Source organism: Sander vitreus, chromosome 5, assembly GCF_031162955.1.
Source record: "Sander vitreus isolate 19-12246 chromosome 5, sanVit1, whole genome shotgun sequence".
In the NCBI taxonomy this organism is placed as follows: domain Eukaryota; kingdom Metazoa; phylum Chordata; class Actinopteri; order Perciformes; family Percidae; genus Sander; species Sander vitreus.
The window spans coordinates 5,165,803-5,180,360 of NC_135859.1; the positions used below are offsets into that span (position 1 = coordinate 5,165,803).

At 44.0% G+C, this 14,558-nt stretch overlaps 1 protein-coding gene across 1 annotated transcript in view; it reads right to left on the reverse strand.

Annotated features, from left to right (window-relative positions):
* hmcn2 (hemicentin 2) overlaps positions 1-14,441 on the reverse strand; it is a 56,537-nt gene extending 42,096 nt beyond the window's left edge. The window contains 16 exon segments of the mRNA XM_078250157.1: positions 294-488; positions 586-744; positions 828-941; positions 1,795-1,922; positions 2,216-2,357; positions 2,788-3,060; positions 3,325-3,446; positions 3,970-4,114; positions 4,228-4,491; positions 4,586-4,706; positions 4,798-4,904; positions 5,506-5,677; positions 9,852-9,974; positions 11,535-11,693; positions 12,317-12,387; positions 14,066-14,441. Coding sequence (XP_078106283.1) covers positions 294-488; positions 586-744; positions 828-941; positions 1,795-1,922; positions 2,216-2,357; positions 2,788-3,060; positions 3,325-3,446; positions 3,970-4,114; positions 4,228-4,491; positions 4,586-4,706; positions 4,798-4,904; positions 5,506-5,677; positions 9,852-9,974; positions 11,535-11,693; positions 12,317-12,387; positions 14,066-14,324 — 2,554 coding nt within the window. The 5' untranslated portion in view covers positions 14,325-14,441.
* Positions 14,442-14,558: the final 117 nt, after the last annotated feature.

The window sequence follows — 14,558 nt, forward strand, 5'->3', positions numbered from 1 at the left end:
ATGATTAACAGAATTAAAGTGACTTTTTTGTGTGTGTTTTTCACAGACCAGAAGAAGTGCTTTTAGCAGGATGGATCCTGCTTATATATACACGGTAACTTTACCGATGGCATCCCGATTCCCTCCCTCTCTTAAGAAAAGCTGAATTTAATATGAAAGGTTGCACCTCTTCTATATATAATCACTCTAAAAATTGCAGTCATGCCAGTCAGTGCAAAGCCACCATGAAGCTGCATTAGCCTGCACTGCAGACCAAAGCTCTTTTCTGTGATAGTGTTTCACGGATAACTCACTCTGGATTACAAGATGTCCGCTCTCCAGCTGCATTGTTCTACTGTGGCTGTCTGTCCTCGTAAGAATCTGTCTGCCGTCCTGTCTGCGCCAGGTGACCGTCGGCTGCGGGGAACCGCGGGCAAGGCAAGGGAGGGTGATGTTCTCGCCTACGTTTGCCGTCACGTCAACCGGTGCCTCCGAGAACAATGGGCCCACTGTGGAGGGAAGAGTGAAATTTTCCTTTGTGTATATTTTGTGAGAAAAAAAACAAAAACAACAAGCTTTATGTGGAACACTGAAGTGCGGTCTCACCTCCAACCTCCAGACTGACAGTGCCAGCTGAGGTTCCAGCAGAGCTGCTGGCCACACAGCTGTACTGACCAGCGTCGACCTCCTGCACCCCTTGAATGTGCAGCGTCCCGCGGTGGACATCCTGCTCGACGAAAGGAGCAGAGCCCACCTGAAGCTCACCTGGAAACACACGGAAAACAAGCCCATTGGTCTCTTATATGAACCTTCCTCAGTCGCTTTTATGTTTTTAATCTTTATTTTACCTTTGAACCAGTGAACCAGAGGAGGGGGAACGCCTGTGGCTTGACACTCTAGAGTTGCAACACCACCAACAGATACAAGTACGACCTGCTGCGCCACTGTTATTCTAGGCACCTCTGGAGGATAGAAAATAAAAGTAGTATAAAAAATTATAATTATAAAATAATATAAATAAAAATATTTTTTTTACAAAATCCAGCATCCCTAAAAGAAAGCAGTTTGATTGTGCATTCTTAAATCATTTTTAATTTATAGCAATTTACCAGATTTTTAAATAATCATAATGTTGGATAAAATCAGTAAAGGCTGCAGAAGAGACCTGGGGGTAAATATAAAAACCACACACACGCACGCACGCACACACGCACACGCACACGCACACACACACACACACACACACACACACACACACACACACACACACACTCTGTGCCAACGGGTTAGATGCTTTAAGAACAGGCAGACAGCTGAGCTGAAGGAATGACACGATCCATCTCACAAGACGCGCGCTGCCTTCACAGATCAATGTTGTTAAAGATGTCATTCAGAGACAAAAGTGTGTATAACAGCACGCCCCAGGAAGAGGCTGCCACAGTCCATCAGTTTTGAGGTTTCTGTAAACCACTAACTGACATGCCATGACTGAAACTTCGGGCCTACAACTGTCAGCGCTCTCAAAACAAGAAGAGAAATATCCTATTTCGTGAGACAGCAGCAGCATGTGGCCACACTCGCTCTACTCAGAGCTGGATATCATTCCCAGATTGATTCAAAACAAATGTTCCTGAACAATAGTCAATAACACAGATTAATTTCTTATTTGAAGTCTTAAAAAAAGAATGCATACAGAAACGATTATTCACAAAATTAACACGAAAAAAAAAAAAAAAAGAGAGACTAAATGGTAAAAAGGCAACAGCTTATTTTCACGTTGGCCCCCTCAACATCTGTAAGGATATCTTGACTTACCTGCAAACGTAAGTGACACAGACTGTGAGGCCATCCCAGCCTCATTGGTTGCCAAACATGTGTAGTTCCCAGCATCCTCTGGGAGAGCCCCTCTGATGGTCAGAACTCCATGTTGGTTTAGACTCAACCTGTATGATGCAATCGTTGACTCTTCGTGATTACATGTGCAGATGTAAACCGCCAATTCATCTCTAACCCTGCTATTCTTGGGTATCATGAGAGAAATGTTTCTTTGAATATGTATTTTACACAGGCATATAAAGTACTTGTGGTTTGGAAAAAAAGACTTTACATCAGTAGATGTAAATCTCCAAAGTCATGCAAACAAGCTGTGGCAAACGCGCATGTAGTTAAAGTGGAATGCAATGACTCTCTGAGTCCTCTGTGCCGGAGGTGTTGAGTGGGCTGAGAGTTCCCTTACCTCGGCCGATTAGTGAGGAACATGTTTCCATGGCTCCAGAAGAGCTGGGGAGAGGGGGAGCCGGACGCCGAGCAGACGAGGCGGATCTCGTCCCCTCGGGAGAAAGCCTGGCCTAGGGGATGAACTACCACAGAAGGAGCCTCTGCAATTGAAGTCAAACAGAGGCAAAATGCTGACTATGACTAGGGCCTTGTCACCGCTGGCTGCATGATGTAACTTATAACTTCCCTATCGCAAGTTTGACATCAGTAAACTCCTGATGATGTGGGCTACAATGCAATTACCTTACCGTGTCTGACATCATTGCTACAGAGGTTTCACATTTATTTGGCTATTTCTTTTAAATGCATTACAAACATCTGAGTGTGTGCCCTTGGTAAAAGCCACACTTTTTAACATACATCAAGAATGGCTGATGAGGAACTTTTTCTGACAAGGAAATGGCTCAATCTAACTCTGAGGAGGTTAAGCCAATAATGGAAAACAGATGACGGGGGCCTGAGAGGAGCCGCAAGGCCTCCGATGTGTTAAGTGTTTAAGCAGATAATCAACAGGGTATCGTGCTGCCATACCTGGAACCAGAAGCCACGTGGTGATTCTGCTGTCTCCGTGGGCATTGGTGGCCACACAGTGGTACTCCCCAGCATCCTGAGTCCGCACCCCGCTGATCTGCAAGGATGAGTCGGACAGCAGCTTCACCCTCCCCGAGCGGGCCCGGATGGTATGCCCCGCCCGGTACCAGGTCAAGTTGTGGCGCATGGAGCCTTCCACCTGGCAGGACAGCACAGCCACGCCTCCCACAGAGGAAGTCACATTCACTGCCGGCTTGAGGACCGGAGGAGGCTCTGTTTTGGTGGAAACACAACCAAAACATCAAACCGGTGTTGTCAGCGGTGAACAAACAGTGTAGAGATAGTTTACTCTTTCATACAAATGTTTGTGCTGGCATGCTTTGTATCATGTCAATGTTTTAGCCATGAATCTAAGATAAAAGAAAATGGCTGGAACTTACGTATTTCAAAGCCTTGCTGTGACTGTGATGCATGCAGGCAAGACGACTGAGGAGGTGTGTGTGCTTGGATCGTTGTATGAATGTGTGTGAGACATACCTCTAACAGTCAACTGTGTTAAGGCCCGTCCCTGTCCTGCGCTGCTCTGCACTACGCACTCATACAGTCCTTCATCCTCAGCTGACACATGGGCAATCTCCCATGATGCTATAGCAGAATTCCTGATACAAAGACACGCTTGGTTCATTCGGAATATGACAATAGCAAGAAGATCCCATTTTACATCACATTCAATTAGTATCTCTCACACACGCACGCACACACATACACACGCGCACACACGCACACGCACGCACACACACACACACACACACACACACACACACACACACACACACACACACACACACACACAGCTTCACGAATGTAATTTAAAGCAGAGCGTCAACACCGAGAAAGAATAGGCGCTTTGTTTATTTCTCAAGATGACACAATCGAATATGTAATGTTTACAAAATGAACGGTGTATACATGTTTCCCGACATATGAGCCAATAAAACTTAGCAGTCAAGCAGCGCTAATACTTTACAGACGAGACCTGCTCACTGTAAGAGTAGCGAGGGACCTAATTAGCGTAACAGCAGGTAATGGGCGAATTAAGCCACAGCATCTGAAGGAATCTGAATCCGGAATTGGGAAAGCGAGCCAAATGTTGAGTGCTGAGTGAACAGAGGAAAGACTCACTGAAAGAACTTCTCCTCTCCCAGTGTTATCCCACTTCTGGTGAATCTTAGCCTGTAGGGAATGTCACTCTCCACCGAGCAGCCAATCACAGCCGGCTGCATGTAGAAGCCCTGCACCACATCAGGCATGCTCACAGCTGGGGGATCTACACGAGGAAGGAAATAAATATTAAAGGTCACCAGAGAGATTGATGAGGAGTGAGAGACACTGCGGAGTGGCTTTGGTGAGATATGTCTGCAGGGAGGGGGGTTGTCTTGCCGGGAACGATGCTGGTGTAGGAGACACTAGACAGCCTCTGGAAGCGGTAGCCCTCCTCGTCTTTGCCCGTCGCCTTGATGAAGAAGCTCTGGGAGGGGGTGCGGAACTCCGGGAGACTCCACAGTCCTTGCTGGCCGAGGTCAGGTGGCATAGGCACGGGGATGGTGCGTAATGAGCGGCCTGAGCCTGACATGAGCTCCACATGGCTGAGTTGACCTGGAGGCTTCAGGCCTGTACATTTCAGCAAAACATGGGCTGGAAGTCCTGAGAGACAAAAAAAGATCGTCAAGAAGTCATCTTCTGCACGTGTTCGAAGTCAAAGAAGACTCAAGAAGCTAACAGAAACATGTCCGTCAACCTTTAATTGGCCTCTCTCTGGTGTGGTTGAACTCTGACACAGGTACACTGGAAAATCCGGCCCGGAAGTCTAGATTGCTGACTCCTGTGACCCTCAGAGTATGGCGCCCACTGCAGCTCACCTTTAGAAAGACAGCAATAGTATTCCATTAGCCCACAGTCATGAAAAAAAAGTCAAGAAACATATTTATGGATTATTCTCCACAGGTGTACCTTCAGTTTCCAAGCCCCAGGTCTGGGAAACTTCAGGTTGACGACACGAGCCGAGTTGGGAATGTTCAACAGCTCTTTCAGGCCCTGCGCTTCACCAACTACACGACCTAGAACACAAGAAAATGAACCTTTCAAAGTAAAATATGTCTTCCCTTGTTTGGGGGCACAGAAAATATTGTTAATTAATACGGCAGGAAAGAAAACAGCAGTGATGGAATGTAACTAAGTGCATTTACTCAAGCACTGTACTTAAGTACAAATTTGAGGTACTTGTACTGTACTTTTCATGCCACTTTCTACTTCTACTCCGCTACATTTCAGAGAGAAATATTGCACCTTTTACTCCACTACATTAATCCGACAGCTTTAGTTACTAGTTACTTTACAAATTAATATGTTTGCAGACAAAACAGATAATAAAATATGATGTTTTATTATAAATGAAAAACTACCCAACAATATATAGGCCTACAGCTGAAATGATTAGCAGAATGAACACAGCACAGTTTAGATCGTTTCTATTTTTTTAAATGTGACCATTTTCCTGCATTGAGTACTTTTTTTCTGACGATACTTACATACTTTTACCTAAGTAGCATTTTCAATGCAGGACTTTTACTTGTAACAGAGTATTTTTACAGTGTGGTATTAGTGTGGCATTAGAATACTTCTTCCACCACTGGAAAACAGTTTTAATGGGTTGTCTACCGAAGGGATCGCTGAGCTCGATTTGTGGTGCTTGTCCACTGAGTGACACGGTGACCTCTCGAAGGCTGGGGTCAAAGGGCACATCCCACTTGTTCTCCTGGGCACTGTCATGGTTGGAGGACAGCAGGTTGACCTTCATGGCATGAACTGTCTCCTCCACCCACTTTAAAACCTGGCAGGGGGAGAAAAACAGAGCGGCATGTCACGCTGGAGGAGACACATTGGTCAGTGGATGAGGCTGGGATCCATCAAACTTAAAAAGACAGGGTGGGGACAGGAAGGACATGACCACCACTACCACCAACCCCTTCCCTGGCCGAGCAGCAGACTGCTCTTTGTCTTCCGACTATTCGTTCATCGCAAAACTATTCCTAAGAGGGATTTTGCCTAAACAAAGGAAAAAGTGAAACAGCTTCACTGTCAAACTGATAACATACAGTTTTCTGCACTCTCAAGCATGTATTCCCAGAGGAGCGTCCCTCGCTGTGGAAGTCTATCAGACAGCAGTCCCCCTTCCTGCAACACAGCTTTAATCAATTTATGAGGCTTGTTCCTCAGAATACAAAGCAGTATTGCCTTCGTTTTACACTTTTATTGTATATTCCACAGTATCAACCTGACTAATGTGCAGGATCATTTATGGACAGAAATGGCTGGCTGTTTCCCACTTTTCTGTTGAATCGGCTAAGCTTAAGAAGCCAGATGAGGTCAGACTGTGACACAAATTAGGATTGCAGGAGGCTCACTTCTTAAATGAGTCATTCCACCACTCAGAGCAAAGATTACCCAAAGTCTGAAATAATGGTGGACAGTTTGATTATATTTATTGGCAAAAACAATCATTACTTAGACTATAATTTCCCTCAGAGGTTCCCCAAAGAAATATCTGACAATATAGAATTTCAGTTTAGGCAGGTGCTTGACCTTCTAGGTAGAATCGTTACAATGGTTTAGAGTAAGAATAAAGCTTCCCTTTTGTTTGCTCTAAAATGAAAACAGAAGCAGAGCACTGTTATTTCGCAGAGTCTCATTTCAGTCTTCCATCTTCCAAATACTTAACAAGCAACTGCTGTCTAGTATTTGTTTTGACCTTCTATGGAGAGGCATTATGGCTGAGCTGCGTCTGTAATGAAACACACTGAAAACATTTCTTCAGCGGGCCCTTGGAGACGGAGCCAATGGCAACACATTTTAAAGGGAGCAAAAACTGAAACAAGGAAAGCCTTTGATAATTTAATTATCAGGCCTCCGCTTTTTTTGTCTATCACGTCCACCGGGTGCTGACAGCAGCTGGTTCCTCTCGCCGTTTTTACAACTGGAAACAGCTGTAATGTCTGCCACATGTGCAGCCATCACCAGCAGAGCAGGAAACTGTGAAGAAGTGACCTACATCTGCCCCAAGGATAGTGTATATTGCTTATGCAAGAGAGCAGAGAGGAGTGGGTATTACTCAGACTTCAGATAAAAGGAACTGGAGTGGAGAGATGGGACGACTTGCCTTTCGGGGCCATGGTAGGTCTGGAGGAGCACGCTGAGTTCTGCAGCCACTCCCTGTCTTAACCACACTGGGAATGCAGAGGATCTTAAGTCCTGTGAAACCTCATCCGGCATGTGTCTCAGTTGAACGGGCTTACAGGGCTGATACAGGAAGGACCCCCCTCTGCTATTCATAGAAGCATGACAGATGGGCCACAGAAGAAGGGTTAGCTAAGGCTGTGGTGTATTCCCCTCACTCCTCCAGGTGCATTACCTGACCGAGAATAAAACGTGGCAGTGCAGTGGTTAGGCACAGCTTGACTCCAGACCTCCCAGTGGGGAGAGGTCAGCTAAGTCCTTACCCAGGCTTAAACACCACAACTGCTAACATTTGCAGGAAGATGTCCCGCTACAAATCAAGGTTATTAGAGCGAATCAATCCCAAATGGAACCCCTGCTCTCTTCTCGGTGGGTCGACACACCTGCCGAGGTTTTGCCGAGTCACACGTGGCCTGTATTTGAGAGTGGCAGCTACACCATAAATGGTGCCTTTGTTTAGCGCACTCAGGAAGACACAAGGATAAATGCTACCTGGGTTTCGTTTTATGTCTGACAACCATAACCAGTCCCTTAACTCACTACTGCATCCACGTAATGAGGAAACCATGAGGGCAATGTTATACATTACTCTTAAAAGACACTTGAGTTCAGTGTCTGTGGAGCTTTCTAGGTAGAAACACACAGCAACAGACCATATCCTATGCTGCAAAACCGCATCTTCACTACATGCATATTTAAAACCCTGCTCGACATTATCTGGAAGCTAACACATCACAGCTCTCATTTTTTGATCAGCGCTTCAGGCTACCTATGGCTAAGGATTGCATCATTACCATGAGGAGCACAGATCATGGGCCAGGTTTGACAGCACATTAGCGGGGGTTTCTTGTCCACGCTCTTGTTAGCGCATCCTCTCATTGATTTGAACTAATTTAAAAGAGTGTAAAGAGTGTGATACGTAGAGCTGACAATGAGTTGTTGTGTGAGGACCTGGAGCCAACTCCACTGGGCAGCTGCGTTGGAAGGAGGGAAGCCGTGACAGATCATATCCTGGGATTAGAGTGTAAAATAAGCAGTCTGTTTTCTCTCCACTCTACCCCCCCCCCCCCCAGAGACCACAAAAAGATTTTGGATATTTTGATTTGGCTGCACTTTATTAAACTGCTATTAAGAGGGTATACTTGGTTAGATTTGTACTACTTCTGGTTTTTAAAGACTAAAGGATTTGCATTAATTTGGTAAAAGCATGCCACCCAAGAGCTATAATCACACAGGTCTAAAAACTAATAATACGACTGACATACAGTAATTCAATGTGGATCCAAGAGAAATGTGTTCACGTGTACAGGTAACAGTACTCTGTGAAAATAATTTAGGCTTCTTTAGCATGAAGCAATCTGGGGTTGAGGTGTGATGGCTAGAGTAAGTTTGGTCTCTTTTGCAATCACATTCAAACACTCCTTAAACAGCTGGCTGTATTATGGAGTGATTATGAACCGAGCTGCCCCACACACAGGCACTGTATGTTTAGCTACATGCAAGCATGACTTGACAGGAAACAGAGCCCCAAACACGCACACACAAACACACGTCTTGAGTTCAGAGGTTCAGTGGGCCACCAGTGTGCAGAGCTGCTGGCTCCAGCTCAACGCTGCCCAGCCATCTCCTGTGTTGACACGCAGGATACCAGTGTCTCTTCCAGAGGAAACTCTGGCTTCTTTTGCGTCTGCCGGGGAAGTGAGCCCTGCTGTTTTTGGCTTCTTAGACAGGGCTTCTGTTACATGCTGCTTCCGATATGAAAAAGTTACACACCCGTATCATATGAACAGGAAGTTTAAAATCAGCTTTGGAATCATTTGATTACACTAAATGAAATCACTGGAGTTACATCACTGGGTCAAAAGTTTTTTTCCCTTCTTTTTTAAAGATTTTTTTTTGGGGCATTTTAGACCTTTATTATAGGACAGCTGAAGATGTGAAAGGGGAGAGACAGGGGGAACGACATGCAGCAAAGGGCTGCAGGTTGGAGTTGAACCTGCGGCCGCTGGGACAAGGACTGAGCCTTTGTACATGGGGCGCACACTCTACCAGTTGAGCTATCCAGGTGCCTTCTGCTCTTGCAGTTCTCCATTATTAGGTGATATAACCCTTTCCATTAGGGGCGGGGGGGAAAAAAAGCACTTCACATATGTATTGTGAACGATTTTTGAAATCAATTATTTTCCCCAGTATTTATATTTTTCATTTAATTTTTTAACAAATGATTGACCTAAATATTTTCTGTTTATACGGTACCGCTGACAGCGACTACATCATGTCCGTTTCCTGCTAAACGGACCGAAAGCAGAAAATCCATGTTATGTACTTCTTTACAAATGAAATAAATGTCAGACTGACTGACATGTAATGGGCATTCTTTTTTAGAAAACAATTAGTTTTTATAAATGTCTCATGATAGATATATATATATTGTCTCTGTAAGTGTATAATTCCAGAGAATTCCAAATTTTGTTTTTGTTAAAGGGAAAGAAAATCGCAATACTCAATACTATCGAATCACAATACTTCTAGAATCGCAATAAATGAAAAATCGCAATACAAATCGAATCAGCACCCATGTATTGTGAAAAGAATGGAATCGGGACAAAAGCATATCGTCCCGGCCCTACTTTCCATATTCATAAACAACACTCAATTCTACTTTATATGAGTAGAATCAGTGGCATATATGTTAAATCATGTATTATGTATGCAGATGTATTAAGGGTTTGGTGAAAGTAGCAGTGCCATGTACTCTGTCATGCTCTCACCTCGTTGACCTGCTGCTTGTCCAGGTGAAAGATTTGTCCAGAGGAGGTGGCAGCGATCTCCTCATACACCCTGTAGCCAGGCTGAGAGCGGTCCCCACAGTCCCCGGTCAAAACAAATACCACCTGGGAATAAAGGGAGGGGGGGGGCAGGAAGAGTTAAGAGGATTACTACTGTTCAGTGTTTGTTTCTACGGACTGGCTTTCAGCTGGCTCCAAAGTGACGCTAATGCTCATTGTCATGCTTCACGTAGAGGCTGAGACTAGAGTGACTTTAAAGAGACTTTCCCTTGCTCAGCTGAGCGTCGGGAACTTCATTGGAATGTAGATCTTTCACAGCATGCCACTGTATTCCTTTTGTCACAGCGTGTGATAAATGCAAAGATACTCAAACCTCTGTGGGCCAGGACTTGTATTTAAACCTTTACATTAAACCATGTCCCTGCTAACCACTGGTGGAAGAAGTATTCAGATCCTTTACTTAAGTAAAGGTACTAATACCACACTATAAAAACACTCAAGTTACAAGTCAAAGTCTTGCATTGAAAATATGACTTACTTACTTACTAATTAATTAAGTAAAAGTATGTAAGTATCATCAGGAAAATGTACTTAAAGTATTAAAAGTAAAAGTACTCAATGCAGAAAAATCCTCACATTTTAGAAACTGGAAACGATCAAAACTGTCATTAAACTAACTGTTGGCTAATCATTTCAGCTGGACTTGTCGGCCTGTATGTTGTTGGGTAGTTTCATTTATAATCAAACATTGTATTTTATAAACTACATGTGTTTTGTGTGCAAAACTCTTAATTGGTAAAGTAACCAGTAACCAAAGCTGTCAGAGTAATGTAGTGGAGTAAAAAGTACAACATTTCTCTCTGAAATGTAGCGGAGTAGAAGTAGAAAGTGGCAGGAAAAGAAAAGACTTGAGTAAAGTACAAGTACCTCAGATTTGTACTTAAGTACAGTACTTAAGTAAATGTACTTATTTACATTCCACCACTGAACATCACTAAACATCAACTAAACAGTATTTAGATCATTAAGAGCGAGTTAAACAAGACTAATGAATGTTTGCATACATATTTTTTGTACTATTTTGATATCATATAGCGTTGCTCAAGGAGGAATATAACTGTTAAATGCCCACATTGGACTGATGCAGTATATATATATATATATATCCCTGATCTGTGAGACCCTAATCTCGCATTGCCAGACCTTCCTCCACAGCGCTGTGCAGGAGGGTCTGGCTAGTCCATACAGCATTCCAGGATGGGAGAAAAACGTGCTCTGGTTTATTGGTATTTCTTTAGACCAATCACAATTGTCTTGGGCGGTGCCAAGCGCTGTACAGAGCAACGACGACTCTGCAAAATAGCCCCGGGAAGGAACTTGTTTTGGTGGAACATGTTTACGTTCAAAGATTGTTTTAGTCGTGCAGCAGAAAACTCAGATTGGACAGATAGTCTAGCTAGCTGTCTGGATTTACCCTGCAGAGATCTGAGGAGCAGTTAACCGTAGTCCTCAGAAATCCACCGAAGTTTAAAACGGCAACACAAAGAAAGCGCAAGGTAACGGACATCCAGCCAAAATGAAAGTCATCCAGCGGAATTTCCTGCGGCACCTGAACAATCCCGGAAGTGAGACCCTTATAACCCTGCCCACTTTCCAGGACTGTACCTGCGATTGGCGGAGCTGCACCAGCTGCAGAACGTCTCTCTTCAGGCGGTAGTCTTTGGCTCTGGCGTCAGTGAACACGTAGATGAAGGATCCAGGCAGGGAAACCTCTAAGGCTTTCTTTATGGCTCCTATGCTCATCTCGGGACAGTCGCCCCCACCCTGGGTGACAGAATCACACATGATCAAATACTCCTGGAAGAAATTAACTCTTATATCTTATTATAAACTGCATTCATACTGATTTTATACTCAAACAACTCTGTCATTTAGCTCAGCCTTTGGAAAAGAGTCTAATTTAGCAGGGACACAGGTTATGGCAAATATTCCACAGAAACATTTAAAACACAATACTCTTTAAAGCAACACTAAGTAACTTTCGAAAGAAGGAATTAGACAATGTGCCTTTTAGAAATGAAATATTTGCAAATGAAAAAGAAAACACACCATTGCTCAATTCAATACACTCAAGGGTTTTGTTTTTACCACTAGTCTTACTTGGTCTGGTGTAACCACTGGCTTATGGTTGCTAATGTTCAGATACATATTGCTATGTAACTGATACTGCTGAGTCAGTGTGCTGACTTTATGATTCTTCTAAACTACATTATTATACCATCATCACATTATTTTGCCTTGTGGCCTCAGTGGCTGCTGTTCGCTAAAAGTTACATAGGCTCGCTTTAAGTAATGGCTGTCTGCTCAGCTATAGCTCGGATTAGTGTGGAACAACAAAGTGGTTCCAGGTCCTATTGAATAATCATTGCTTGTGTTCTGGTTCCCACCTGGACAAACAGCTCTTGCAGATCCTGCTGGAACTTCTTTGGGTCGGTGGTGATGGACACAGGGCCAATATCTGCGAGGTTGAAAATGTATATCATAACAGAGACTTTTAAAGTGAACAAAATCAAATCAAGTCAGCTTAATAATAGATGCTCTGGTTGCTATACAATAGTGTATTTCTTAAAATATTCATCTCTAACAAATGGACCTAAGGGCTCAGGTCTAACATGTTTGGGTTTTTCAGAACAAAGGAGTTAGTTGTTACTTCTCAGCAGTTCTGCCTCTGTGAAGAGAGGAAAAGCATCTACAGCATCAAAATCCCAAATAAGCCACACAGTCTCATTTATCATGACCATAGTGATGCCCCGTAGCTTTTTGTGCAAGACATGAATTTCAATCATGCACACCACACAGCACAAGAGTGGCGAGAGAGATTTTTGCACTGGCAAAATTACAAAATGGTTTCACACAAATGGCTACAATCTGGCCAAAGTTTGGAAGATGATAATTTTCTGCAGCTGGAGTCAGTATTTTCTACTCCGCGACTACCTCCAGCAGCGGCGGCAGCAAACTCTGGTATAATGGATAAGAACCTGTCAGGGCCTGAGACTTACTTGAATGCCTTCTGGGGCCAATCAATGGAACGGTAAACATTAACTAATACACAGGGGACGCATTGTTTTTGCTTTACAACACTGCTGACTATAAACACAAGCCTTTTTATTACAATTATGACAGAGAAGACGCTTCCCAGGTTAGGGTGGTGCCTCATGATTTCTGTGTTTGTGCTTGTTATTCCCGACTGTCAAATACCATTTTGAAGTATCTTTGTGAGACTATTGATACTGAGCTTGCAGACTTGCAACAGTGGAGGCTTTCAAGTCCCTCGTTTGCTCCTCATGAGTGACTGTAAAACACTGACAGCACTGTCACGCCTCTTTGTCAGCCACTGCGGCTTCTTTGCAAGCTCTAAGGTTTACAAGGTCCCCAAAGGGCATGGCACATTAAACACAGACAAAATGTGTGGTGTTAGTGCAGTCCTGACCCCACCACCCCCCTAATGGCTAAACTGGGGGCTACAAGGGTTTTCCGGAGGCTTGGATGGAGGAGAGGGAGGAGTAGGTGGGGTAATTACACACAAGCAGACAGCATATGCTTCTCATCAGTGCTCAAACACCCTCCCCCATTAGAGCACTCTTATTTTCAAGCAGCTTTCCCGTATAGGAGGACAGATGCTGGGGGGGGGGTGGGGGGTGGGGAATGGGGGTGTGTGGAGAGCCTTACCTGTCCCACAGACTCCTCGCTCTTTTAAAGATCACATATTCCTGCTTGATTTCTCCGCTCAGTTTGAGTTTAATGTGCTGCTCCGTGTCCAAGTGGACTACTGAAACAGCTATGGGCTCCAAAATGTGCAACAGGTTCTGAGATGTGTTGCAGTTTGCTGTAAGTTAAACTATATACATGACAGCCACAGAAAAAAATATCAAATCAGGGGAAAAGTAACCTATTTGCTGAGTTTGTAAAAATGCAAGCAATAGAGCTACAGGCTGCTGTGTTGCCTGGACCTGGCAAGACAATCTGACAATGTTGGCTGATTTGTTAAAAGCTGCTGTAAATCTCAGTTATATTATTTATTAAGAAACATATTAAGCCCTGGTCTAACATATTAAGAGTCAAGATTAACACTCACAACAATAGTGCTTATTGTGTTACTGGTTATTTTAAGAACAGTGTTTTGCCAAAAAAAGTACCTGGGTCATGGAAGGGGACCAGGACAAAGTTTTTGATGGCTCTGGTCCTCCGGTTGAGGGTCTTCTCCAGGATCCGTGAGGCGCCCTCTATCACCTGTTTTAGATCGTCGTACATGGAGCCTGTAACATCGAACACAAAGGCCAGGGTAGAGGCGCTGTCACCGGATCCATCATCCTCCTCAGCGCGGGGGACTGCCAAGAGCCTGTGCGCGCCGATACAGAGCGCCAAGACTAGGCACCTCAAAAAGACACCGGTCATTTTGTTTTAGATTTACTGCATCTGTCTGCTGGAATTAGGCGAATCACATAAAAAAATGTAAAAGTTGAGGAAAGTTTTTCAAAAGTTTAGATTTCAAAGCAATTCAAAGTCTGGGACTGCTTCCAATCGGTAGAAAATATATCTGGAACAATACAGCTCAGCTGAAACACAGAATCCAGAGTAAAATACTTCCACAGGAGTACATCCGTGCGTAAAGTTTGGAGGAGCGTGCTG